The following is a 21,196-nucleotide window of genomic DNA, read 5'->3' as shown; positions in this document are numbered from 1 at the left end:
TTTAAACCAACACGATTTTCTGGCCTGCTTGTTGCTAACAGGTTAACGCTGCCTGCCTGCACGGCTCTTTCATCCGGAGGCAGAAAGATTAGTGTTCCAGGAGCGACTTTTGGTTCCAATTGGCAAGTTTCGGCGCCGGGAAAAGCTGCGACTTTGCCAACCGTTTGGCTGATTATTACACGTGTACCTATCATGGATGTTTCGCAACCTCTAATTGCTCGATCAGCGCACTATCACCCGTCTAATAAGGTCCTTTCTCAAAGCCTCAAAAAGCGAAGGAGGCCGGCGCAGGAACCCTCTGCCCCAATGCGCTCTGCCGATAGGGCTAGCTGGGCACACAACGCCTTTCGAGAGGTAAGTCGTCAATAAATCTCCGGCCTGTTATCAATCCAGGCAGTCTTCTTTTTTTACCTTCGCGGGACCCTATCCAGACAGGTTACTTTGCGGGGAAGTGTACAGTACAGGACAGGACTGTATTGTACAATGTATTGTACATCCCTCGCATCCGCTCACAATGGATATGGGATGCATCGGCCACGTCTATGTACGGATCCGTGTAAGGTACTGTACATGTATGTATGTACAATCCACGCACGCATGCCTGTGGTGTCGGAACTACCTTACGAAAACAGTGACGCGCCGGTTTGTATGCTTGGGCCGTTCTAATTTCGGAAATTACCATCACTGCCCGGTCACTGTTGGCTCATCAGAGTCCGGAGTGTCTCCCTTCCACAGAGCTTCCGTGACATTATTCTGTGCAGGGGCTACGGTACATACGCTGCCTAGCAGCGGGGCGTGGCATTCGGCGAGACCGGCAGCCCAGCCCAGGCCGGCCCGCAGACAAGGTGTGCCCAGCGCTAGCGTATCGTACCGTAACAGTACGCTGGAGACATCAGATGTTTCGCATGACAACGCTCGCCGGTTTAGGAAACAGAGTCTCCTTTAGCCGTCAATCAACATCCGGCCTGAGCCGACCTATACGCCGGCTCTTATGGCGACTCCGGCCCAATGATGACGCGATCCTTCTTTCCTCAGGAGGAGGAGGCCGCCCACTCTTCGGACGGAGCCCATCCACCGGAGTCTCTCTGTGCCTGTGGACTCGTGGAGGGGAACGACAACCCGTGAAGTGCAGGATACTCTTCTGCGGCGTGTGGGTGCCGGGCCTCGGCAATACGTCCAAGTGACGAGATGGCGGAGGAGTTGCTTGCGTGAGGGGAGACATCAGTGTGCACCTGTACAGCAAATGATGGCGAACAGCGAGGAGCAACACGGGATACCCCAGGAGCTGCACCCTTGGTGTTGAGGGGGAGTTGGGCTGATGGGCACCCCAAATGGCCCACTGTCCACATCGACTACTGGGCCGTCTACTGTTTGCCTCCCACGGCCAGGCTACTGCCAGGTCCTCCCTTATTAATAAGCTCTCGAGGTCAACACAGCTTACCACAGCCGGAGCCGGGTAGTTGTCTCTTGATGGGTTGATGGGGAGCCAAGTCAGTCTACCTGACTCATCCATCACTGACTGTGGAGGTGGTGTCTGTCTCGCACCGGACTAACTGCTCCCGTAGAGCTACTGAGTCAGTTCCCGCAAGGAAGTTATCGCGGGTTGAAATCTGTGCTTATCGGACAGGATCTGCGTATGTACAGCTTGCTGGATTCCGATTGCTTGCCGAAGAGGCAATGGAGAAATCCATTTGTCCGGGTGTCCAGTTGGTACTGTACCAGGCCACATCCTCGGCCAACCTGTGCCTCTCAGATACGGAACGAGACTCGGAGATCCCTAGAGTGCGACGACCTTTGAGCGGAGATCAGGCGGGAAAGGCCCAACAAAAGGTCGGTTAGCTCACGCCGCACTGGGCCGCAGCACCGTTCGCTGCCAGGGGCCGTGGTATACCAGCCCGGCTGGCTTATCATCCTTCCTGCCGAGGGGCTAACGCCCAAGCATCTGATTGCGAGAACCCGACAGATCGGGCTGTCCCAGTCCATGACGTCTTGTGGATCACGACGCTATGAGTGATCTGCGCTTGGGTCCAGCGTATCCGAAAGGATGGACTCATCCACTTCACATCTGCCAACGTACTCCATCCTAGCTATCACAGTGGTTGTTTTGCTCTTCGACGTCCGAAGAGTCTTGATCCCATCATGTGTAGTGGGGGCAGGACCAGCGTCGAGCCCAGTGTCGTGTCGGGCTGCTAGGTACCAAACCTCATGCCGGGTTGTGACACTCTTCACAACACTTAGGCAACCCTTGTGCACCTTAACGTGCTTCCATGACCCTGATCAAGCGTCCCCGTCAACCGTATGGCCGACTCGACATGCCGTTAGTTGCGCAGCGTCCTGCTGGGGCAGCACTGGGTCAAGGGATCGCCTGCTCGACTCCCATAGCAAAGCCCCAGCAGGGCTCATAGATTGCTAACACGCTCCAAGCCATGAGGGCGGTCAGTTAATGAGGGCTCTGGCTTGTTCTGCAGGGACAGGACGATGGAAGCTTTGTATCTGCAGTACATCCAAAACGTGTCAGACCTCCGTTGTATGACTGGAATGGCATATCCTCGCACGGAACACCGTCACTTTCCCTTGCGAATCATAGAGCCATTCCCTTGCAGCATCATAAGTTGGACCTTACAGCAGCAGTCCATGGCCAACAGGGCAACAGGTGATAGGAAACCAATAACGCAGAAACCCAACCTCACAGGATCCACCGGCTGTGATCTTATTATGCATGTATTGTATTGTACATGCATTGCGCACAACGACAGCCCGGGCCGCCCCTAGAAGATAGGAAAGATATTTATCACCTATTAGTAGTAACTCATCACGTAAACTCAGAAGCACGATACCTCCCCATCAAGAAAGACACAATACCGCCATTAAACGGACAGACAAGACAACGCCTTGGTATTTCCCCCTCCACCAACCGAGTCCTAGCCCACTCGCGCTCCTCCTCTCAATCCCACTCCGTCCGATACAAAAAAAAAAAAAAAAAAAGGACAGCTCAGCTCTTCTCCCCGTTAATCCTCCTCCAAACCTCGCTCTCAGCCGCAGCCAGCTTTTCCCCAGCAGCCTTGGCAATCTTCATGGCAGAGCTAAACAAACCCTCCTGCTCCTCCGCCTCTTCCCTATCATCGCCATCATAACCCCTACCGGCCTGATGATAAGGCGCCACATACCCTGAGTGACGATCCCCTCCTGAAGAAGCATTCTGCTGATACATTCCTCCCGAACCAGCGCCTGGGCCTGGGTGAGCAGGAGCGTCCCACAATGGCCGTGAAGAAGAAGCGGAAGAAGAAGGTCCAGCTGGACCGCTATTAGCGGTGGACGTCACCCCACGCTGGTCGGTAGGCACGGCGGGGGGCGGCATGTCCATCTGCGGCGGGTAGCTCATGCCGGGAATCTGCGTTGTGGGGATCGGAGCTGGCGTCGGTGCTGGTGGCGAGGGCGCCGGCGCTGGCGCTGTGCCTGTTCCTGTTCCTGTTCCTGTTCCTGTTCCTGCTGGCGATGATAGTGATGGAGCGCCAGTGACCTCTGGAAGGCGGGGGACTGCGCCTGGTTGGGGGGGAGGAGGGCCCTGGGAGGCGACTGTCCGCGTCGGTGTTGGATTAGGCCATGGTTCGCCGTTTGGTGTGGCGGTCGTCTGGGCTGGCGGGTTCGCAGCGGTAGCGTTGTCTGCTGGCGCGGCGGTTTGGGGCGTTACGCCCGAGGCTTTGGCCGCGTTGATGGGGCTCTGGGTGTACACCGGGACGGGAGGCATTATGAGATTTGGGAAATGAGAACCGAGTCTTTGAGAACGGGTGCTGGGTGTTGTGTTGAATTCGTTTGAATGAACGTATGAGAGCGGTCGAGGCGATCAAGGTCAAGCAGTTAAGATACTTTGAATGAGTGGTGGACTTTGACTCGGGCACGTATCCGAACCTTGGTAGGTATCCTTTTCCTTGGTGGAAGAGGTCCTTTATTATGGCTGTGAAATGTGCCACTCTCCAAAGACGTTAGGTGGCTTGTTTGAACGTTTGCTCTGCTTTCCGTCTGACAAAGGTGTAAGTGGCGACGTCATCGACGAACAGGTGGTTGCCGGATGTGGCCAGCTGGCCCTCACTCATGTTGCTCCCTGAAATGCCGGGTGTCCCACGCATCTATCGTTAGTAGGTATGGGAAAATTGAGTAAAGTCGGGTACTGGCAGTGCCGCAGCTGGATGATTTGAAGTGAACTCTCATTCTTGCCCTTATGGTATCGCATTGGCTTGTATTTTGCATATAATCCGTAAATACTCCAATCTGTGAACCAGAGACATTGACCTTCTTGTCTTTTGATAGTGAGACACCTGACTTTGCGCCAAGAATGCTGGCGCCAAGCCCGCTAGCCCAGAACCGTCTTGGTGCGAACCGCCTTGTCCAGCCGCGGACAGGGACCTCGGAGGAGGTCGTGGATCGCGCCGGGATGATCAACGGTTGGAGCCGGCGAGATGTTGCGCACGGTGTGCGCGCCAACAAATCTGGAGTAGGGAGCCTACCAGCAGAGCAGAACAGACGAAAACGACGTGCCAGGACGTGGCGACCACGAATGACGCCAGGATAAATCCAACGCATAACGACACCCAGCTTATTGAGCTACCGTCATCCTCACGCATGCCTACAGTGCTGCACCAAGTCGCCGGGCCTTTCACCATCGCAAACCGCTCCCGCGCCACACACGAACCTTGGGCAACTGATCTTTCTACACTCAACCCGCACCCCGTGCAATCCCACGCTCAGGTCGCAGACACTCTTTCAATCCAGACGATCGCGGTAGACGGCGGCAAACATGGTTGGCAAAGTTAGCGACCGCGTCCTCCTTCGGGAAGGTTCGTAGACTTGAGAAAGAGGTCCCCCGCCGATGAGAGCAGCTACTTACCCATCGGCGTTTTCAGGGCTCGAGCGCACCGACAATGGCATGAAGATGACCAGCTGGCCCGACGTGCCGCCAATAAACCAAAAGAACTACTACACGTAAGGATCGCGTGCCGTACGTCTCTCCTTCCGGCTAGGAGGCTGACAGGGTGTCAGGGATTATATGAAGCGCGACGACCAGATCCTCTCGCTCCGACTGCAGAATGAGGCGAACAGGGAGAGACTGGTGCAGAACGCCAAGGACCGTGACCGCGCCATGAACACGACCAATGGCGAGATTCCTCTCCCTCTGGACGACCTACAAGGGGAGGATGGGCCGGCACCGTCAACGGCCTTCATGGACCCATCTAAGATCATCGTAATACATCCCGGGAGTCAGAACCTGCGCATTGGCTTCGCCAGCGACGCCCTCCCAAAGACCATCCCGATGGCGTTAGCAACGAGATATTCCCAGACCGAGTCCGAGATGTACGAGTCGCTGCCGCGGCGGCAGTTTGATGGCCGGAGCATGGACCAGCAGCACGGGGAGGAGTGGTCCAAGAGATACCAGAAGATGGTCAACGACCTCAAGGTCGACATGCGCGCCAACAAGCGCAAGGTGCTCCCTAATTCCAAAGATCTCGTCGTCAGCCACAACCGGCGGACGGAGCCCGAGATCATCCCGCACCACAACGACCCCCTGCAGGTCGAGTGGACAGATGTCAAGACTCCGCAGGATTCCGGTACGACTCCAACGGTTTTCATCGGGCAACAGGCCCTGCGTGTCCCGGACGACTCGAACCCCAAGTTCAAGCTCTGGTGGCCGATCCAACACGGTTGGTTGAACGAGGATGACTACGACACGTGGGCGCACCTGTTCAACGACCTGGAGACCTTGCTTGACCGGGCCTTCCGGTGGGAGCTGGGTCTGAAGCGCAAGGCAGAATGGAAACAGTACAGCTGCGTCCTCATCATCCCGGACCTCTACGACAAGCGCTATGTCGAACTGCTCCTGCACCTCTGCATCGAGCTGTTCGAGTTCGGCCGCGTATCGTTTATCCAGGAGAGCATGGCGGCGACCTTTGGCGCAGGATACACACAGGCCTGTGTGGTCGATGTTGGTGCCCAGAAGACATCCATCGCCTGCGTAGAAGATGGTCTTTGCATGGAGGACTCGAGGATCAACCTCAAATTTGGCGGCTACGACGTCACCGAAACTTTCATCAAAATGATGCTTTACGACCACTTCCCGTACCAGGAGATCAATCTCCGCCGGCGGTATGACTTCCTGTTGGCGGAAGAGCTCAAGATCAAGTATTGCACCCTGTCCCAGGCGAACATCTCGACCCAAACCGTCGACTTCCATCTGCGCGCCCCTAATCAACCGACGCGCAAGTATCAGTTCAAATACTACGACGAGGTCATTCTAGCCCCAATGGGCTTCTATGACCCGTCAATATTCGACAACTCGACCAAGCTCCGTGGCCGACGGAAGCTGATCGAGCGATCGTACAATGCCTACGATGTGGAACTCCCCGACGACCCAGCATCGGCCGCCCAGCTTGCCATCTTGGCGCTCATCCAGCCCTCGGTCATCGCAACATCGACCAGTTTTGCGGGCGCCCCCGGCGAGATGTCAACGCCCAGCAAAGAGCGCACCCAACCCTTCAACTTCCTCTCCCGCAACGGCGACGCCAATGGCACGCCAGGCACCTCCAAGGCGCCCTCCCCGGCCCCAGAAGGCGCCAGCACGCCCGTCCCCCCCCCTTACATCTTCGGCTCCTCATCGCGGGACGTGAACGGCAGTCCGGCCCCCGGCGGCCGCAGCACACCGGCCCCGGCAAACGGCACCTCAGTGCTCCCTGGGACCTCCTTCGACGGCCCGCAACAACAACCACAACAACAACGTAACGCCAAATCCCTAGCGATCGAGCGCGACTCGGTGCTGCCGCTCGCGCCGCTCGACATCGCCATCATGACGTCGATCCAGAACGCGGCCAAGGGCGACGAAAAGAAGGTGCGCGAGCTGCTGGGCAGCATCATGGTCATCGGCGGCGGCGCTAAGATCCCGCACTTCGCCCCCTTCCTCGAGGAGAAGCTCAAGCTGCGGCGGCCGGATCTTGCCGACCGCATCCTGGTCAGCCGCAGCGCGCGCGAGATGGACGAGCAGGTCGTCGTCTGGAAGGGCGCCAGCGTCTTCGCCAAGCTGCCGACCAACGATTCGTGGATCTCGGGGTACGAGTACAAGATGCTGGGGAGCAGGGTGATTTATCACCGGGTGCTTTGGCAGTACTAGTCTTTCCTACGGAGCTATGCAGGGCTTTGGTTACGTATGATGGATGGGTGTATGGGAAGGAAACGAACTTGAAGTTGGTAGGGGGGTAAAATGGAGGGTTGGCGGAGGAGTTTATGGCGTGTTTTATCAGGGTAGGTGCTATTGTGGAAAATACACTGGCTGTTGCTTATGGTCTTGCTCTAAGAGACGGGAGGATGGTCTCGTGTTGCTGCCCATGTCGACATATTCATCATTATCAAGCATAAATTAGCTTAGGTTAACTTGGTGAGTTTCAGCCAGCGGTTATAGCGATACTTGACTGAGGAGAACCCTCGTTCATCATTGATTTATCTCCCCCCCGTCCCTTCCCTTTTGCCTTCCTTTTATTTCTCTATCCCTTTTCCCGTTCTTTCTGTTCTTCCTATCTTGTGTTGATCACCCTGGCCTTGGTTCGTTCCTTCCTTCCGTGTCTGAATGTCGGCGGGTGACTGGCGGAGGGAGTAGCAGGCAGTGGCCGCATATGTGGAATACCTGATCTTTCACGCTTGCGAATGCCACTACAATCCAACCATAACACCGAACACTATGCATAACTCTGATTGATTATGGTATACTTGACCGCTTCCGCTCCGCTGTGCAACCATTGCATCGTACAGGAGACCTTCCTCCTGTCATCAGGGCCCGATACCAACCGACCGAAAGACGGGTCCATAGAGCAAAATCAGTTGCAGCGCTGCATCACAACTCGGCCACAACAAGCCCGACATTGCACCCTACCTACATGGCTAGGTGGCTGCTGCATCACGGACGAGCGCGGGAGCACGATCAACGGCAACGACCGCTGGCCGACCGGCTGGTCTCGAGCCTGAAGCAGTCCCGACCGAACCATGGAACTATCCCCTAATATGGAGTCGAACGTTGGTTATCTAGTCTCCTCCTTTGCTATAGTAATTTAGAAAAAAAGGTAGAGAGAACGTTGGGGTCGGGTCCATATGTAAAGCAGCTTCTACATGTTGGCCTGTTAATATTAGAAACTATGAAGCTGACCATTGTCCCGTCTTCTAGGCAAGGTGGCCGAGTGGTTAAGGCGCTAGATTTAGGCTCTAGTGGGAAACCTCGCGAGTTCGAATCTCGTCCTTGTCATTACTTTTTCTCTTCTTGCCCGTCGCCCCAGTCAACAGATTCAGGTCAGTTTTGCAACTCCAACCTATTTTTTACATAAGGGACTGGTACTAGTAGTGTGGGCCTGCCTTTTGGTAATAACCTGGAAGGTCTTACGATGTCTACTCCCCGTAACTATGACCTATATTATGCCAACCCTAGCATCCTCCCTCCGGCTCTCCACGTATCATGCTCTATCTCTAGGTAATTCGACTTAACATATCGCTAGCGGTTCTCCAAGCCCCTCGCAGCTAACTTTATTGTCCGAGGACATTTGTAGCAGCATACTGCTCGTTTCTAAGCAAATTCGATTCACATGTCTTCGCTGTGGAATTCCTTTTTTTCGTTGCTGTACCTGAATCTTGATTTCTATGATCTCTCGGGGCTCGCTGTGCGTGTGAATGGTGCTGAGCAAGGCTATCGTCGTTCCAACATTTGAGTTTGCATCCAAATGATGTTGTTTCAGGTTAGGCCCAGTTCCATAAAGAGCGTCAGATAGCTGCAGTCGAGGGTATGTAGCTCAATGCATCGAGGTTTTCAAGGAAATCAAAAGCACGGAGACGCCTGAGAGGAAGCGATCGTCTTCTCGACCTCAACGATAGAGCGCCCTGGGTCCGAACGACCGCCACCTCAAAGACTCAAACAACCTGAAGTCATCGCCGTCGATGACTCCATGCCTGACGTGAGCCGATTTGCTGCCTAGTGGATGGGCCGCTCTCATGACCGGCGACGGAACCGATTGAACGGTTTCGTTCGGGACCGCCTTCGATCACGTCGGACTGGAGTGCTTAGACGAAAAGAGAAGATAGTAAAGAAGCAAAGGTAGAATAGATAGGTGGAGAAGATAGGAGAGGAGAAGGAAGACAATGGAAATGAGAAAATGTGAGGATTGGAAATGCGAAAGAGGACGGAATGGCAGAGAAACATGAGATTTCAGGTTCGTATCCACGAAGGTTGAATTCGGCTCGCTGGCCGCCTTCGGGCCCATCGCACTTTCCTCTGACATCAAAATTGGAGGACGACCGGCATAATCAGGATGGCACAGGCACACGCAAGCATAGGAAGGAACGACAAGGACAAGGTGGGAAGGTACGAACAAGCATACCACCTAGGTAGAAGCCAAGACCACACGGTCCAGATCAAACATGTGATTCAGGCACACTCAGTCAGGACAGTCTTGATGTGACCAGTCAAGAATGAGCAGACATAGGATGTATTCAAGATAGCATATTGGCGTCATTTCTCGATTGGTCACAGCAAGTCACAGAATACAGTGGCACGCTTAGTATACCAAACACCTGGCAAGATACAACTTCTACCATAAAGGAGTGTCGAGAATTCCTACCGTAGCAGTGTACTTTGAAGCTCCAGCGTGCACAAGTCATGTATGCTAAGCGTAGGGGTAGGCGGTAGGCATCAGGCATGAGAAACAATGCCTAACACTACTCACCGTTCCTAGCTTCTACAAAGCTAAGGTAGATTACCTTGCTTTATTCCCACATATTCTCATATCGACCAATTTCCACGTTTTATATTAGGATGCCAGGCATAACTACCTTAGGATCCCCAACAGGATAAGAAAATTCCCTTCATCAGCAGGTCGGTTTTCAGCTTGGGCCCCAGCCCTGTGTTGGATGTGCTCGGTCTGGAGAGGCAATACAGAAGAAGGATAGACAATCCCGATTTATGGACCGGACCTGGCACAAACAAAGGTGACAAGCAGCAAGCCTGCTAGCTGCCGTGCCGAACAACTCCGGAAAACCCCGACTCATACAAGGCAAGTTTGAGTAGTACAGAGTAATAAGTGAGCAACATGGAGGAACAAGCTGGAATGATGAGATCTGCGTTGGAGGCGTTGGGTAGTGCATGTCGTTTACTTTCCTGTCAGAGCTTGTGTATTCTGGCCAACTACTGAGGGACTCTAGCCGTTCGGGCGCTTGGAAGCTGGGCTTTGAGAAACAGTTGAACAGGATAGTGGGGACGGATATCACGTGTGCAGGTGTGTCGGCTGGTACCCTTAAGGCATGGAGGTGAGGTATGGTGGGAATCGACGTGAACTGTTTCCCAAAGTGGGACGAGCGAGCGAAGGCGGCGTTCTGCTTCACACATCAACCCCTTCACTCGTTCTCTCAACCTGCCATGATCTCCTGTGAGCGGCCACCTAAACTACTACTTGAATGTTTATCGTAGGGGGTACTGCGCTGAGGGGAAGCCGCACAATGCACCTGGTACACCTCTTTGATCCACAATATAGCTCACCGTCTTCACTTCGCATCATTAAGGTTAGTACCTACCTATCCCTGCCCAGGTGAGCTTACAGGGAAAACGCTGAGGTCTGAGGACCCAAGTTGAGATGGCGACAAAGTGTATAGCGTGAATGCAACAAGGCTCATGGTCGGAGGGAGAATGCAGCCTAAAATATGCCATAGATCCGTCCCATGAGGTGTGGAAGATGCTCGGCCGACGGCGCGGGATCGGGCAGTCCCGTCACCGGGGAGACCCGCAATTGACCGACAGGGGCAGCTTCGGTCCGGCCTGACCGCTTCCAGCTGAGGGTACTCGGAACTGCCTGGCGGGGTCAGGTGTTTCACCAATGACCAGCCCAGAGGGAGCTGTTTGGCGGGGTCTTGGAGGGGTTCTCAGCCCCTGGTTTGACACACCTAAGCCCAAGCCTAGGTGGTGGAGGGCTTTGGAGGCCTGACATGATTTGGCCTCAACTCATGCTTACCGCTTGCTTGTGTGTACTTGACTTCGCTGACCCTTAAAAAAGCAGGAAACATATGTAGAGCCAACTCTGGCCAGCGTGCGGATTCAGGATCTGGTTTTGCTCGCTGCTGACCTTGTTGTAGCCCCCAACCTTACCCGAGTACCTACCTGGTACCCTCCTTTAAAGAGGTCAAACCCAACCATCCATGGCGACCGCAGCAGCTCCCAACCCACACCCTCTCCCAGATGGCAGCCATCAGGCGGGCGGCGGTGTCTCTGGAAAGGTGCACACAGTCAGGGCGCTCAACGAAACTACTCTCCAACACCTCCAGAAGGTCTACACAGCCCATGCCGGCAGTGACAGCACCTGGAGCCCCGAGACGGCGGCGGCTTTCGTGAAGGATATCCAACGGGACACGGACGCTGAGCGAGCCCTAGAGCTGGCCGACGGGAAGGCCTGGGATTTCAACACCTTTGTCCGGTACATGACATCGTCCATCACGCATGCCGTTGCACCCCCCAAAGAGGAGGACCTCTCCTGGCCTCTGTCGAGCTATTTCATCAGCTCGAGCCACAACACGTACCTGACTGGCAATCAGCTGTCAAGCGACTCGAGTGCCGACGCGTACAAGAACGTCCTGTTGCGTGGTTGCCGCTGCATCGAGATCGACGTCTGGGATGGCGACGATTCAGACTCTGAGGGTGACGACACCACCACCACCAGCAGCAGCAGCAGCAGCAGTGACGAAGATGAGCGTGGGGTTAAGGCCAAGAGCAAATCGCGTCTCAAGCTACCCAAATCTCTGGCCAGTCGGCTGGGGAGGACGACACTGGGTAAGAAGCTTGACAAGGTCGTCATCATTAGGAGACTCTTCGGCTCATCGTCAGGAAAAGCAGGTAACACGGAATCTCCAACACCCCCGGCGGGGACGGTGGCGTCCGAGGTGCCCATCGAGAAGGAGAGCCCGGCCGCAAACTCCCCAGGAACCCCCTTGAAGAAGGTCCCCAGCCCTAAGGAGCCAAGGGTCCTCCACGGCTACACGCTGACCAAGGAGGTGTCGTTCCGGGAAGTCTGCTATGCCGTCAGGGACTACGGCTTCATCGTCACAGACACGCCGCTGATCGTCAGTCTGGAAGTCCACTGCGGTCCGGAGCAGCAGGAAACCATGGTCGCCATAATGAAGGAGATCTGGGGTCCATTCTTGCTGCCCGAGCCTGCCGAGGACGCAGCAGACTTGCCCTCACCAGCGGACCTGCGCGGCAAGATTCTCGTCAAGGTGAAGTACGTCCCTCCCGAAGGCGGAAGCTCACCAGGGGCCGACGGCGACGAAGCTACCGTGCCGGGCGACGTCCCTGCCAAGCAGAAGAAGCCGTCCAAGATCATCCACGCGCTGAGCAAGCTCGGCATCTACACGCGTGGCGTGACGTTCAAGAGCCTGACGCAGCCCGAGGCGAGCATGCCGACCCACATCTTCTCGCTGTCCGAGGGCGACGTCGTCGAGGTGCACAAGAAGAGCGCACGCGACCTGTTCGAGCACAACCGCCGCTTCCTGATGCGCACGTACCCGTCCGGCTTCCGCATCGGCTCCTCCAATCTCGACCCGTCCGTCTTCTGGCGCAAGGGCATCCAGATCTGCGCGCTCAACTGGCAGAATTGGGACGAAGGGATGATGCTCAACGAGGGCATGTTCGCCGGCACCAGCGGATACGTCCTCAAGCCGGAGGGTATATTTTCCCCGTCTCCTCCCCCGCGTCTCCCTCTCAGTGCCAACACTGACGCCCGCATCACAGGTTACCGCATCTCCAGACCCCTCCCCGCCGCTACCCCTTCTTCCAACCCGGAACCGCAAGCGGCCGCCGTGAAGCACTACACAATGGACCTGACCCTGCAGATCTTCGCCGCGCAATCGCTACCCCTCCCGCCAGACGAGAAATCCCCGTCCTCCTTCCGCCCTTACCTCAAGGTGGAGCTGCACGTCGAAGAGCCCGGGGAGCGGCACGGCACCGACGCCGTGCCGGCCGAGGGCAAGGCGAAGGAGGGCGAGTTCAAGGCCAAGACCAAGTCAGTGAAGGGCACCTGCGATCCGGACTTCAAGGGCCAGGAGCTGCGGTTCGAGCGCGTGCCCGGGGTCGTGCCCGAACTGTCGTTTGTGCGCTTCCAGGTGCTGGATGACGAGCTCGGGCGCGACGACCTCGCGGCATGGGCTTGTGTCCGCGTGGATCGGCTGCGGGAGGGGTATCGGTTTGTGCATCTTGTGGATGCGGATGGGGTGGAGAGCGACGGAGCGGTCTTAGTCAAGGTGGCTATGAAGCTGTATTGACCTAGAGTGTTGTTTTTCTACAGATAGATTAGATGGGATGAGCAGTGGTGCTTGGTGCGGAGTTGCATCGTGAGCATGGCGATTTCCCTGAGATTGCATATGGTCAGGTAGATACTAGATTGGCGTGGTCGGTAGCTTAAATGGATCATCCGCGTGAGAGCAACGTTCTCTCAAGCTGTTGTGCGACATCTTGGTGACTGACCAGCTTTCTGATGACGTTGGAATCATTCAACTGAAGCGAACGGCTCTCATTGAAGGCACCGCCAAGACCCTTGCCTGCCGGATGGGCTTATCGACCGATAAGAGCTGTGGCTGGTGAAATGACCCGCTTTAATTCATCAGTTGCCGTCTTGCGCCGTGACAACAACCATCCCGATAACTCCTTGGACAGGATCCCTTCGGCGTAAACCGTATTCCACACTGCAAGCACAATGAGCAAGCCGGTGCTCTCCTTTGGGCTGAAAAAGTCCGGCCTGGCCAAGCCCACACCGGCCCGACAGAAACCCGCACCCTTCGGCGGCGCAGCCGACGATGACGGGTCCGGCGACGAAACCCCAAGCAACGTAGCGCAAGTCTTCGAACTCGACGTATTCAACAATGCGCCACCCACAACGCCTAGCGAACCTCCAGAGGGCAGGAAAAAGCACACAAAAAAGCCCCTCAAACCAGGCGACACCCTGCCACCACCACCCCCCCTATCCCGATCCAAACAGCTCTCGCCAACAACAGACCAATTCACCGACCTCTCCAGCACGCTGACGTCACGGAAATATGCCGCCTCCGCCGAGGCCGCCGACCCGTCCATCTACGACTACGACGCGGCCTATGACTCCTTCAAGGCCGCCAAGGCCGCCGCCTCCCTCGCGGCCGACAAGGACGCCGAAGCAGCCCAGAAACGGCCCCGGTATTTCAACGCCCTGCAGCAGGCGGCCGAGCTGCGCGAACGGGACCGACAGATCGCCGAGGAGCGGCGGCTGCAGCGGGAGCGTGAGGCCGAGGGGGACGCGTTCGCCGATAAGGAGAAATTCGTCACCGAGGCGTATCGGCGGCAGCAGGAGGAAAACAGGCGGTTGAGGGAGGAGGAGGAGAAGAGGGAAGAGGAGGAGCGGAAGCGGAACAAGGGGAGGGGGATGGCGGATTTCTATAAGAGTATGTTGGATAGGGGGGAGAGGGAGCATGCGGTGCTGGTCAAGGCTGCCGAGGAGGGTGTGCAGCTGCCGGTACCACCAGGAGGGGAGGAGGAGGATGCGGATAAAGAGAAGAGTGCTGCGGAACGGGCCCGGGAGATTAATGCCATGGGCGGGAACGTGCTGGTGAATGAGGACGGGGAGGTGGTGGATAAGAGGCAGCTGTTGAAGGGCGGGCTGAACGTCGCGGCGAAGAAGAAGGTCCAGGTGCAGCAGGAGAGGGCGAGGCAGGAGGCTGAGGCGGCGGCTAAGCGGGCCGAAGGCGGTGCACAGGCTAGAGGGGTATATGCGGCCGGCGGGAAGCAGGCGCTGAGAGAGCGGCAGACGAGGATGCTGGAGGCGCAGCTGGAGGAATCGCTGAAGCGCGCGCGGCAGGAGGAGGAGGAAGAGGCTGCTAAAGTCCAGCTTGCGAGTAAGAGCAGGAAGACGGAGGCCGATATTTCGAGCGCGAAGGAGAGGTATCTTGCGAGAAAGAGAGCGGCGGAGGATGCGAAGAAGAAGGGGTTGGCTGAGGCGCCGTAGAAAAGGGGCCTTGACTCGCTTCCTTCCTGACGATAACCCCTGCCTGGGCTTTCTCTGCAGCCGAAGATGTATGCCGCCACGTCTTGGCCTGATTTGATCCTGCTGCGGAAGCAGAGATCTACCCGCTCGCGCTGCAGCTTGTCGCCCGGCCGATATGATACAACCCTGCACAGTGCGCCAGGCCCAGTCTATCCCTATCGTACAAGTACAATCAGAGCTTTCCACGCCCAGCCCAAGCCACTATCGAAATCGCACACGGTATATAGATTATCCATCCTCTCTGGCGCCACTATGCGTTCGTGATGGTCTGGTTGCCGAGCTCCTGCTGCACCCTCCGGATATATGCCGAGTTCACCTCGTTCCAGGCCTTCATGTACTTGTCCATACACTGTGTCAGACACGTCTGCTCACCACCTGGCAACGAGCTCCCGGGTTTCGGAACGCAGCAATCGAAGCATGTCTTGTTGATGTTCTGACAGTAACGTTAGGATGGACGTTCAGTTGGTATGGAAACGGGACCTAAGGTCCGGAAGCAAAACTTGCCTCGATCAGGATCCGCGCGTTGGACATGTTGGTAGCCTGCACCGCCTGGCGCATGATCGCCTTCTTTACCGAGTCCGAGTCCATGGTTGTAGTTGAGTCTGGTGGGTTCGGTAGGACGTCGGGGCGTACTAGTATCCCGTTGCTTTCCGTGAGGTTGCTGTTTGTTGCTGGGGGACTGGGCAAAAGTTACAAGCTGTGGCGCATGCAATGGGGACTGATGAGGCTAGTGTGCTGCTTGTTTCAGACTTTCAGGCCCGGGCGGTAGCTTTATTAGTGGGGAAGCCCAGTCGAGAGCCAGGGGTAGCCGACCCACTTTCCAGCTCAGGCCAGCTCATCGTGAACAGTTTCCTTATCTTCCATTCCCCTACATTCAGGTTTATACCCGGCCGACCACATCGTATCCATTGGCATTCGGGCGCAATGTTGAAATCGACGCTGTCGGCCTTATGGCTGGCCACGCTCGCCTGGGGTGCGGTCCAGGCGGACGAGGATGGTAATGTGAAGAGCATAGGGGTGCGCTCCCACGTGCGACGTTCTGGTGACAGATAGCAGTGCTGACGGTTTTCTAGTTGCGAACACACACGCTCGTCCAGGTTCGCATTCCTGTACTTTACCCTATAGACGATCGACCGGACTGACCCCACCGCTCCAGCCATACCTAGACTCCGACATGCAAAGTCGCTGGTACGACTTTGGCGGCGATACCATCATCCGCACCGATCAGTAATTGCCCTGCGCGCAGACCCCTCGGCTGCTGAACACCGGTCTAACAGCGCCTACCACAGGTACATCCGTCTGACTTCTGACCACCCGTCACAAAACGGATGGCTCTTCTCCAGAGTGCCATTGACGGCGACGAACTGGGAAGTCGAGGTGGAGTTCAAGATCCACGGGAAGAATCAGTTGTATGGCGACGGCTTCGCTATGTGGCTCACGAAGGAGCGCGGGAAAGTTGGCCCGGTATTCGGCAGCGCCGACAAGTTCGAGGGCCTGGGCATCTTTTTCGACACATACAAGAACAACAGGCCCGGGGTCGTTTTCCCCTATGTCATGGCCATGGTCGGCGACGGCAAGACGTCGTACGATAAAGACACGGATGGCAAGGACACCGAGTTTGCTGGCTGTTCGGCCAGGGGCATCCGACACGCTAGCGTGCCAACCAAGCTCCGTTTGACCTACTTCCAGGACAAGTACCTCAAGCTGGAGCTGCAGTACAAGTCCGAGGGCGAGTGGTCGCTGTGCTTCGAAACGAGCGAGCCGCCTGCGATCCCCCAAGTTGCTTACCTTGGCTTCAGTGCTGAGACGGGCGAGCTGAGCGACAACCACGATATCATCTCGATCAGGGCCAAGAACCTGTACACGGCCCAGCCGAGCGGCAAATCTACCCCTGGTAGCGGCAGAGGCAAGAAGACGGCCACTAAGGAGGGCGGCAGCTGGACATGGTTCTTTATGAAAGTCTTCTTTTTCTTTGCGCTCATCGGCGGCGGCTATGTCGGGTATACCGCCTGGAGAGCGAACAGCAAGCGGAGCCACCGCTTCTGAGGGTCCAGATCTGTCTCGGAAGCGCTTGGTGAATGCGAATTCACTGTCCATTACGGAAGAAAGACAAAAGATACCATACATAGCCGGCTTTTTGCATGAGGAAAAGGGGTAACAACGCTTGCAGCACTTACTTTGTATCAGTAACATGCGTCGGGAGTCTTGGACGGAGTTTAGCGTCTCTGTAACAGTTTCCCAACGACCTCTGGTCTACTGCTACCTAAGGTACCTAATAAGCTCTAAGGTATGTGTTGCATTATGTCAACCATCCATTGAAGAGTACCGGTATCGATGGCCTGCCATAGCCCATAGGACACACTAGCTGGTTTCTAGCACTTTCGGTGTGCTATGATCAGTTATCTATCCGTGGAGTAGCTGGTATGCGTTTGTACACGTGTGCAGTACAGGATTCACCGTAAACTCATGCTTTGGCGATCGAAGGACATTGTGCATTTCTTTACCCCGCCTGCTGTACATAGCCGGACAGATCGCCAGCGACCCTATGACGATATGAAGCGGGCCTCGCTCATTGAAGCTCAGGGGCCTGACCCCTGCTCGGCCGAAGCTATTTACCCCACATTGGCCCCACTTCAACCATCGACGCCAACATCTGAAATCTCACACTACAGAATAAACACAAGTTTATTCCTCTATACTCCGTAGTATATGTGGCGTGTGATCCGAATTGGTTCGGACGAGCCGAGATCTAAAAACCAGGGATAAATAATATCGACAGCCACGTCCTATGAGGAGCTGAAGCCAAATTGAGCTAAAGATGGCTCTCGGGCAACTACTACCAAGGAAGCTGGACTTAAGTCTGCTGCGAGATTTCCGGCCCAGCACTGTGGACACTCTTTTACAGTAGCCCACTCCCACCTCCATGACACCTCACTCACCTTGTAAACTGAGCCGATCACTATCCGTAGAAAGGAGCTGGTTGTAGGCCCGGCCCGACTCTTTGACTTCAATCATCCATCCTTTTAACATTTCCCATCTCGGTAACGCCAAGTTTCCAAATACCTGGTTCCTCGAGCGCGGGCACATATCCTCCGCCCTGAACTCCAGCCTTCTGCTGCGGGACAAACCCAGATTCGCTTATTTTCTCGAAAGGCAGGCGTCAAGCTGCAAGGGAGAACGAATGCAATAAGCCGAGTTTGGAGGCTTCTAAAACACAGCTGTCTCTTGTTATACTCCCCACACGTTGTCCTTCCTGTACCTCGCAAAAGTCAATTGGCCCATTAGCAGCCCTTTGTCTTTCTACCTGTGCTCTAAGGGAAACCCCCTCTGCGCCAAAGCTGAGGAGTCCGCCCGGAGCACTTGCGGATTGCAACCCAACCGCAGTTCAGCCTTCCGCCGTTCCGCACGTCATTATTACCGCCGACCATTCGTACCGTTGGCAGTCTAGATCGCGGCGAGCCAGCGCCCGGTGCATCCTCCCCGCGCCTTCCCCGCCAGATACTCCGCGTCAGCTACTACCTACTAGTACCTAGTACGTTGTAGCAGCCAGCCGCCAGCTCCTACGGGCGTACCAAGTTCCTCTGACGAGCGACATTGGCTCATTGGCCCGCCGCTTGATTGCCGTGCAGCTCCTCGTCACAACCGCTTGGCCGGTCTTCCTTTCTTAGACCGCGCTCGGCCAATTAGACGGCCCAGGGATTACCGGTGGGCTGTCCCGTCGGAGCGCGCTTGATGCACACCCTCAACTTCCTTAGGAGGAGACGGACGAAGGACAGCGGCAACCCGGGCACCTCGTCGCCAAGCAACCCGTCCAGCCCCGTGACACCGACAGCGCCCAGCAGCTCCGAACAGGCCACCGCCCTCCGCGGCCCCTCTCGTCCAAGCACCGCGTCGCAGTCCACCCACCGCTCGTCCGCGACCGCTTCGCAACCCCACGGCTGGCCAACCGAAGCAGCGGTGGCCGAGCAGCAGCAACCGCAGCACTCAATGAGCACTTTACCAGCTCAGCAACCACCTTACCCGGTGGCACAACATAGCCCCTCTCCCGCGACCGAGCCGCAGAACGTGCCACGCATCGCGAACCTGATCAATCCGCCGCAACAAGATGGCTCGGTCGGCTACCAACAGCCCGGAAACTACTATGCGACGAATGCTCCGTACAATGGTGGGGGGTTGTTAAGCCAGCCCCAACAACAACAACAACAACAACAGAATCATCATCAGCAGTCACAACATCAGCAGCAGCATCAGCAACAACATTCAGAGCAGCAACAGCACCAAACACACCAGCCTGTACAGCATCATACGCAGCAGCATGCGGTGCAGTCCGAAGGCCGGGTCACCAAGGGAAGATACTCGCTGGCGGACTTTGAGATGTTGAGGACGCTAGGCACGGGCAGCTTTGGCAGGGTGCACCTCGTGCAGTCGAGACACAACCACCGATTCTACGCCATCAAGGTGCTGAAGAAGGCACAGGTGGTCAAGATGAAGCAGATTGAGCACACCAATGACGAGAGGAGGATGCTGAGCGAGGTGAAGCACCCGTTCCTGATTACCCTCTGGGGCACGTTTCAGGACCCGAAGAACCTGTACATGGTTATGGACTTTGTCGAAGGCGGCGAGCTTTTCTCGTTGCTCAGAAGGTCTGGGGTAAGTCAGGGTGACATATTGCAATGATGGTGCGGTCGCTGGGGCTAACGCTGGGCAGCGCTTCCCTAATCCAGTAGCCAAGTTCTATGCTGCCGAGGTGACGCTGGCGCTGGAATACCTGCACTCAAAGAACATCATTTACCGGGACTTGAAGCCGGAGAATCTGTTGCTGGACCGGCATGGCCACCTCAAGATTACGGATTTTGGTTTCGCCAAGCGAGTGACGGACAAGACGTGGACGCTCTGCGGTACTCCAGACTACCTGGCGCCCGAGGTCGTGTCTCAGAAGGGCTACAACAAGTCGGTAGACTGGTGAGTCCCAATAGTTGTGTGTCCGGCCTCCTAGCGAGCGGCTAATGTAGGTGACAGGTGGTCGTTGGGTATCCTGATCTACGAGATGCTCTGTGGCTACACCCCATTCTACGACAGCGGGTCGGCCATGAAGATCTACGAGAACATCCTCCGTGGCAGAGTCAAGTACCCGGCTTACATCAACCCGGACGCCCAGGACCTCCTCGAAAGGCTGATTACGGCCGACCTTACGAAGCGGCTGGGGAACCTGTATGGAGGTTCCCAGGACGTCAAGAACCACCCTTGGTTCGCCGAAGTTACGTGGGATCGACTGGCCAGAAAGGATATTGATGCGCCTTACTCGCCCCCTGTCAGGGCGGGTGCGGGAGATGCCAGCCAGTTTGACAGGTACCCCGAGGAGACGGAACAGTATGGGCAGCCGGGGCATGACGAGTAAGTCCAATTTTATCTCATGGGTGCACAAAGACGCGATGCTGACTGGAGCAGATATGGACATCTCTTTCAGGACTTTTGAGACGCGGACGAACAACCACAGTGTATCGGCGGTCCACACCCAACAGATGGTTGCCTGCTGGTACGTGTCAGTCACAAAGCGTGTGGTTTGATCACCACTACCTCTGATGAGCGGCCTGCATGGAAGGTGCAACCCACGGCAGCTGCCAGAATCATGCCCTGGTTACGACGCGGATGATGAGGATGAGGTAGAGCGGGACAGTACGAATGGGTTGCTTGGGTACTTGGAGCTCAGGAAACGGAAAAGTGATTGAACGGGGTTTCAAACCTGTGGCCTGGGAGGGACCTTTGGGAAACACGCAATCCTGGTTGCCTGAATGGATAGCTCTCTAACCACTTGGGTGCCTTTGCTCTTGTGTATCTCTTTAAAAAAAGACCTATACAGACTCACAGAGGTGCATTCTATGCGGCAGGAGCGGACAGGTTTCGGAGAGTAGGTGTTTAGGACTGTAGGACTACACAGTACCGCCTTTATTTGTATGGATTGATGTTTAATGATTTAGTAGAGGATGTTTGTTTCAGTTTTCTTCCAGCGCCTCTGGCAACCGAATCTCCCATCCTCTTGGATCCTCTGACCGTGAACTCATCTATTGCCGTGCCTAATTACCTACATACGCGTCAGACCCCTTCCTGACGAGAAGCTGACAGCC

General features: G+C 56.0%; 7 protein-coding genes and 1 non-coding gene across 8 annotated transcripts; 5 read left to right on the top strand and 3 right to left on the bottom strand.

Moving 5' to 3' along the window:
* Positions 1-2,980: 2,980 nt before the first annotated feature.
* B0T15DRAFT_291617 (uncharacterized protein) lies at positions 2,981-3,917 on the bottom strand. Its single transcript, XM_062863718.1, has one exon. It carries the CDS (start codon positions 3,746-3,748, stop codon positions 2,993-2,995), a length of 756 nt encoding a protein of 251 aa, XP_062717876.1. The 5' UTR covers positions 3,749-3,917; the 3' UTR covers positions 2,981-2,992.
* B0T15DRAFT_291644 (uncharacterized protein) lies at positions 3,866-4,835 on the bottom strand. The gene is made up of 2 exons (XM_062863720.1): positions 4,091-4,835; positions 3,866-4,020 (listed from the first exon to the last, which is right to left on the bottom strand). Exons 1-2 carry the CDS (start codon positions 4,579-4,581, stop codon positions 3,984-3,986), a joined length of 528 nt encoding a protein of 175 aa, XP_062717875.1. The 5' UTR covers positions 4,582-4,835; the 3' UTR covers positions 3,866-3,983.
* B0T15DRAFT_291628 (ARP8-like protein) lies at positions 4,689-7,315 on the top strand. Its single transcript, XM_062863719.1, has 3 exons — positions 4,689-4,835; positions 4,902-4,980; positions 5,038-7,315. The coding sequence occupies exons 1-3, from the start codon at positions 4,796-4,798 to the stop codon at positions 7,154-7,156; spliced, it is 2,238 nt and encodes a 745-aa protein (XP_062717874.1). The 5' UTR covers positions 4,689-4,795; the 3' UTR covers positions 7,157-7,315.
* Positions 7,316-8,199: 884 nt separating this feature from the next.
* B0T15DRAFT_t208 lies at positions 8,200-8,278 on the top strand. The gene has a single exon. It is a non-coding gene; the product is annotated as a tRNA-Leu (tRNA).
* Positions 8,279-11,208: 2,930 nt separating this feature from the next.
* On the top strand, positions 11,209-15,032 carry B0T15DRAFT_404426 (uncharacterized protein; the record flags this gene model as incomplete). Its single annotated transcript, XM_062865251.1, has 4 exons — positions 11,209-12,727; positions 12,794-13,316; positions 13,751-14,543; positions 14,646-15,032. 4 exons carry the CDS (start codon positions 11,209-11,211, stop codon positions 15,030-15,032), a joined length of 3,222 nt encoding a protein of 1,073 aa, XP_062717873.1.
* Positions 15,033-15,183: 151 nt separating this feature from the next.
* B0T15DRAFT_291549 (Tim10/DDP family zinc finger-domain-containing protein) lies at positions 15,184-15,804 on the bottom strand. Its single transcript, XM_062863717.1, has 2 exons — positions 15,576-15,804; positions 15,184-15,504 (listed from the first exon to the last, which is right to left on the bottom strand). Exons 1-2 carry the CDS (start codon positions 15,657-15,659, stop codon positions 15,322-15,324), a joined length of 267 nt encoding a protein of 88 aa, XP_062717872.1. The 5' UTR covers positions 15,660-15,804; the 3' UTR covers positions 15,184-15,321.
* Positions 15,805-15,885: 81 nt separating this feature from the next.
* On the top strand, positions 15,886-17,538 carry B0T15DRAFT_541928 (concanavalin A-like lectin/glucanase domain-containing protein). Its single transcript, XM_062869897.1, has 4 exons — positions 15,886-16,088; positions 16,145-16,168; positions 16,228-16,298; positions 16,361-17,538. Exons 1-4 carry the CDS (start codon positions 15,996-15,998, stop codon positions 17,115-17,117), a joined length of 945 nt encoding a protein of 314 aa, XP_062717871.1. The 5' UTR covers positions 15,886-15,995; the 3' UTR covers positions 17,118-17,538.
* Positions 17,539-18,400: 862 nt separating this feature from the next.
* On the top strand, positions 18,401-20,782 carry B0T15DRAFT_291461 (kinase-like domain-containing protein). Its single transcript, XM_062863716.1, has 4 exons — positions 18,401-19,721; positions 19,780-20,033; positions 20,091-20,465; positions 20,520-20,782. Exons 1-4 carry the CDS (start codon positions 18,804-18,806, stop codon positions 20,545-20,547), a joined length of 1,575 nt encoding a protein of 524 aa, XP_062717870.1. The 5' UTR covers positions 18,401-18,803; the 3' UTR covers positions 20,548-20,782.
* Positions 20,783-21,196: the final 414 nt, after the last annotated feature.

This window comes from Chaetomium strumarium (genome assembly GCF_033439665.1).
Source record: "Chaetomium strumarium strain CBS 333.67 chromosome Unknown B0T15scaffold_7, whole genome shotgun sequence".
Taxonomy (NCBI): domain Eukaryota; kingdom Fungi; phylum Ascomycota; class Sordariomycetes; order Sordariales; family Chaetomiaceae; genus Chaetomium; species Chaetomium strumarium.
This window is presented reverse-complemented; position numbering and strand designations above follow the sequence as displayed.

What these genes read in the sequence shown, in the direction of transcription:
- B0T15DRAFT_541928 (XM_062869897.1), top strand. Translation starts at nt 15,996, where the DNA reads ATGTTGAAATCGACGCTGTCGGCCTTATGGCTGGCCACGCTCGCCTGG. An exon ending in GTAATGTGAAGAGCATAGGG is followed by an intron (nt 16,089 to 16,144) that starts GTGCGCTCCCAC and finishes ACGGTTTTCTAG; the next exon opens with TTGCGAACACACACGCTCGT. An exon ending in GAACACACACGCTCGTCCAG is followed by an intron (nt 16,169 to 16,227) that starts GTTCGCATTCCT and finishes CCACCGCTCCAG; the next exon opens with CCATACCTAGACTCCGACAT.
- B0T15DRAFT_291644 (XM_062863720.1), bottom strand. Translation starts at nt 4,581, where the DNA reads ATGCGTTGGATTTATCCTGGCGTCATTCGTGGTCGCCACGTCCTGGCA. An exon ending in CATTTCAGGGAGCAACATGA is followed by an intron (nt 4,021 to 4,090) that starts GTGAGGGCCAGC and finishes CACCTTTGTCAG; the next exon opens with ACGGAAAGCAGAGCAAACGT.
- B0T15DRAFT_291628 (XM_062863719.1), top strand. Translation starts at nt 4,796, where the DNA reads ATGGTTGGCAAAGTTAGCGACCGCGTCCTCCTTCGGGAAG. An exon ending in CCGCGTCCTCCTTCGGGAAG is followed by an intron (nt 4,836 to 4,901) that starts GTTCGTAGACTT and finishes CGGCGTTTTCAG; the next exon opens with GGCTCGAGCGCACCGACAAT. An exon ending in AACCAAAAGAACTACTACAC is followed by an intron (nt 4,981 to 5,037) that starts GTAAGGATCGCG and finishes ACAGGGTGTCAG; the next exon opens with GGATTATATGAAGCGCGACG.
- B0T15DRAFT_291617 (XM_062863718.1), bottom strand. Translation starts at nt 3,748, where the DNA reads ATGCCTCCCGTCCCGGTGTACACCCAGAGCCCCATCAACGCGGCCAAA.
- B0T15DRAFT_291461 (XM_062863716.1), top strand. Translation starts at nt 18,804, where the DNA reads ATGCACACCCTCAACTTCCTTAGGAGGAGACGGACGAAGGACAGCGGC. An exon ending in CGTTGCTCAGAAGGTCTGGG is followed by an intron (nt 19,722 to 19,779) that starts GTAAGTCAGGGT and finishes AACGCTGGGCAG; the next exon opens with CGCTTCCCTAATCCAGTAGC. An exon ending in GGGCAGCCGGGGCATGACGA is followed by an intron (nt 20,466 to 20,519) that starts GTAAGTCCAATT and finishes TGACTGGAGCAG; the next exon opens with ATATGGACATCTCTTTCAGG.
- B0T15DRAFT_291549 (XM_062863717.1), bottom strand. Translation starts at nt 15,659, where the DNA reads ATGGACTCGGACTCGGTAAAGAAGGCGATCATGCGCCAGGCGGTGCAG. An exon ending in ACGCGCGGATCCTGATCGAG is followed by an intron (nt 15,505 to 15,575) that starts GCAAGTTTTGCT and finishes CGTTACTGTCAG; the next exon opens with AACATCAACAAGACATGCTT.